The following is a 3,084-nucleotide window of genomic DNA, read 5'->3' as shown; positions in this document are numbered from 1 at the left end:
CTGCTCCCTTCCTTTCCTGGTCTCTTTAGCGCAGTGTCTCACATCATCATCATCGTTTTAAGAGTTAATAAGAATGGTAGCAAGAATTGCTATCATTGTTTGCTTTTTGAAATATTTTAGAGTTATTTTAAGCATTTCACATGAAATTCACTGAAACCTATCAACAACCCTGTGAAGTGGGCACTAAAACTGTAACTATGGATGAGGAAGCTGTGGTACAAAAATATTCAGTTATCTGCCTGAGATCATATTTAGGGTTTCTGCAGTCTAATCCAAAACTTCCCTAAAGCACTTAGAAGCTAATTAAAAGGTTCTCGTTTTACAAAGTGTATTCTGTCTTATTCATATGTCATTCATCTGAGTTTCTAACCTCAGTTTTCCATGAGGTTATGGTCAAGTGAGAGATGCAGGAAGACGCTCTGACCAAGGGAAGCTCACAGATATACAGACAGGGTGTACTGAGGATTGTCCCAGATGACAAGGGTCACTCCCCTGTTAAGGGACTCATTCTGATAAAAGAACCAAGTTCCAGCCCTGAGGAGCTTCAGCTTTGAAGACTGAACAAACAACAAATGAAATAAGTTAGGACTTTATATAGGTAATACACCATTCAGGAGAAATATATCCTTCTGGAACTCATTCCAAATACTTATTCCTGTAGGAGGAAATCATGGCTCCTTCCTCCAGGCTCTATTTAGGCCACTCTCGTGCTGTCTGGAATCACTTGTTTCAACCTGCTGCCTTTGCATGGTGAGCTCTGTGAGCATCCCTTGAGTGCTTTCTGAATGAGTGATTCCAAACATACAAATTAAGGAACAACTAATAGGATCAAAGAATGGTGCAGATAGTATTTTTGAGTTACATTGAAACTGGAGAGATGATTGAGGAGGGAAATTGGTATCCAGACCATGACAGAAATTATGACTGTGACATGTATACTATGAAATAGCTCACAAAACACTATGGCCAACATTATTATGTTTGCTGTTCACTATAACACTGAAAATGAGCACATATGGCAATTTATAGATCAGGAAACTGAAGAGAATTAGATAGTGGCACAACCTATTTCAAGCAGAATTCGAACAGAAACCAACTAATCTAATCCCAAAGTCAAATATACTTTCCAGGACAATTTGCAACTTGTAGCATCCCTTTCCTAGCTGTCTAGAGACACTTACTCCAAGCATTTCTTCATTTCTTCCTAACCTCACTGCTCTCTTGCTTCATTTTCCAGGTGTGTGTTGTCCCATTTTTCTTTCCTTTCTCCTTCCATCAAATGCCCACTAGCATATGAAAGACCCACTTTTTCCTCCATCAATCTTTACCTATTCCTACACAGACCTCTTGGTTCTCCAGATGGTCTTACCAAATATCCTCCCTCTTTTGCCTTCACTTACATGCTACAGTTTGAGAGAAAGTTGAAGGGACAGAGCCATAAGACATGGGCTCTAGTCCTGGCTCGTTGCTCACTTAGGCCCTCCCTATTTCCTCTAATTATCAGAACCCCAGTCATTTATATGTGTTATTGTTCATTTATTTATTTATTCATATATTTTTTATATATATTTATTTTTGGTTTTGCAGACAGACTCTGACAGAATCACCCGGGGTGGAGTATTGTGGTGTCAGAGCTCACAGCAACCTCAAAACTGTGGGCTCCAGTAATCCTCTTACCTTAGCTTCCCGAGTAGCTGGGGCTAGAGGTACCCACCACTACACCTGGATAGTTTTTCTATTTTTAGTAGAAACAGAGTCTCACTCCTGCCCAGGCTGGTCTGGAACTGCTGAGCTTAAGCAATCCACCTGCCTTGGCCTCCCAGAATGTTAGCATTATAGGCATGAGCTACCACATCTGGCCATTTCTAACAGTTATTAAAGCAATAACTCAAGTCATGTATGTGAAAACACACTGCAAGCCCTAAGAACTAAAGAAATGCATGTTGTCTTTTAATATGTGACTCTCACATGACAGAGAATGCCCAGAGCACCAGTAAGTCACGCGTCTCGTCTGAAGGATTTGTCAGGACCAACGAGTTCACCGAACATTAGTGGCTCAAAGCAGCACCGGAAACGCGTGTCCCTTTCTGGAGAAGCAAGTGCCTCTGGACAGCACTCTAGACGAAAGTCAGGTAAGAGAAAATAATTGGGGGACTTTAGTCTCTCTAGATGCTTTAGAAGGTTGATGAGTATGGTCTAGATACATGGGGTTGACTTTGGATAGGCCTGGGCTTAAGCTGGACTGAGCTGTGAGATCAGAAATTGGGTGCAGTACTGAATAGCATGTAACAACTTTCACATTGAAGTCACACACTTGGGTTATAATCCACATAGGAGCATTGGGGCCTTGGGAAAAAGTTCTAACTTTTCTGACCTCCTGAATGCTCATCTCTAAAATGAAGGTAAGGATAGAAACCACATGGATTGTGTAAAAGCATGACATCAAATAGAAAAGAAGCGATAAATGCAAGGTGTCCAGGAAATCGATCTGTGATAAAGGAGACCATGCCTTCTTAGTGCCCATGATAATGCCTATCATGTAGTGTGCCCTGAAGAAATCTTTTGTGAATGAATGAATGCATGAATGAACTGTGTCATAAGAAAGTAATTTGGGAGGTGAATGGGATAATGGGAAGAGCCAAAAAGTGAACATGAATTAGGTATCTGCATTCAGTGTGGGTGTGGAGTCTTACTCTATTTGATCGTGAACCAGTAGTTGGGGGTTGGGGGTTGGGACCAGAGTCTATAGAAGAATAAGTGATACTTTAATGGTAGGAGAGTTCACATTTTCTAATGAAACAGGGATGGACACCCCAGACTCCCACCTTCACTCACTCTTCCCCAATTTAGCTCTCAGGAAAAGAGATTGAAGTGAGGAGGTATAACCTGAGAAAAAGAATGGACCGTTCATACAAAGAGGTCAGCGAGCCTCAGAATGATGACTATCTCTGTAAGTGACCCTTTGCCCTCCTCACACATTAGATTGCTATGTCCTTGTACAACAATTTCACCTCATCTTTTGGCCCCGAAAACTTGCCTTTACTCTGCTGATGTGGAGTACAGGAGTGAGGCTAAATGATGTGA

General features: G+C 41.4%; 1 protein-coding gene across 1 annotated transcript in view; it reads left to right on the top strand.

Moving 5' to 3' along the window:
• LOC100965706 (probable histone-lysine N-methyltransferase PRDM7) overlaps positions 1–3,084 on the top strand; it is a gene marked incomplete at its 5' end in the record, with an annotated part of 13,840 nt that overhangs the window by 7,877 nt on the left and 2,879 nt on the right. Inside the window, 4 exon segments of the mRNA XM_012813959.1 lie at positions 1,976–2,132; positions 2,637–2,645; positions 2,858–2,950; positions 2,983–2,992. Coding sequence (XP_012669413.1) covers positions 1,976–2,132; positions 2,637–2,645; positions 2,858–2,950; positions 2,983–2,992 — 269 coding nt within the window.

Source organism: Otolemur garnettii, unplaced genomic scaffold (assembly GCF_000181295.1).
Source record: "Otolemur garnettii isolate 467f Iridium unplaced genomic scaffold, OtoGar3 scaffold00386, whole genome shotgun sequence".
NCBI classification, from domain to species: Eukaryota; Metazoa; Chordata; class Mammalia; order Primates; family Galagidae; genus Otolemur; species Otolemur garnettii.
The sequence above is the reverse complement of the archived record's forward strand: the minus strand, read 5'-3'. Positions and strand labels throughout refer to the sequence as shown.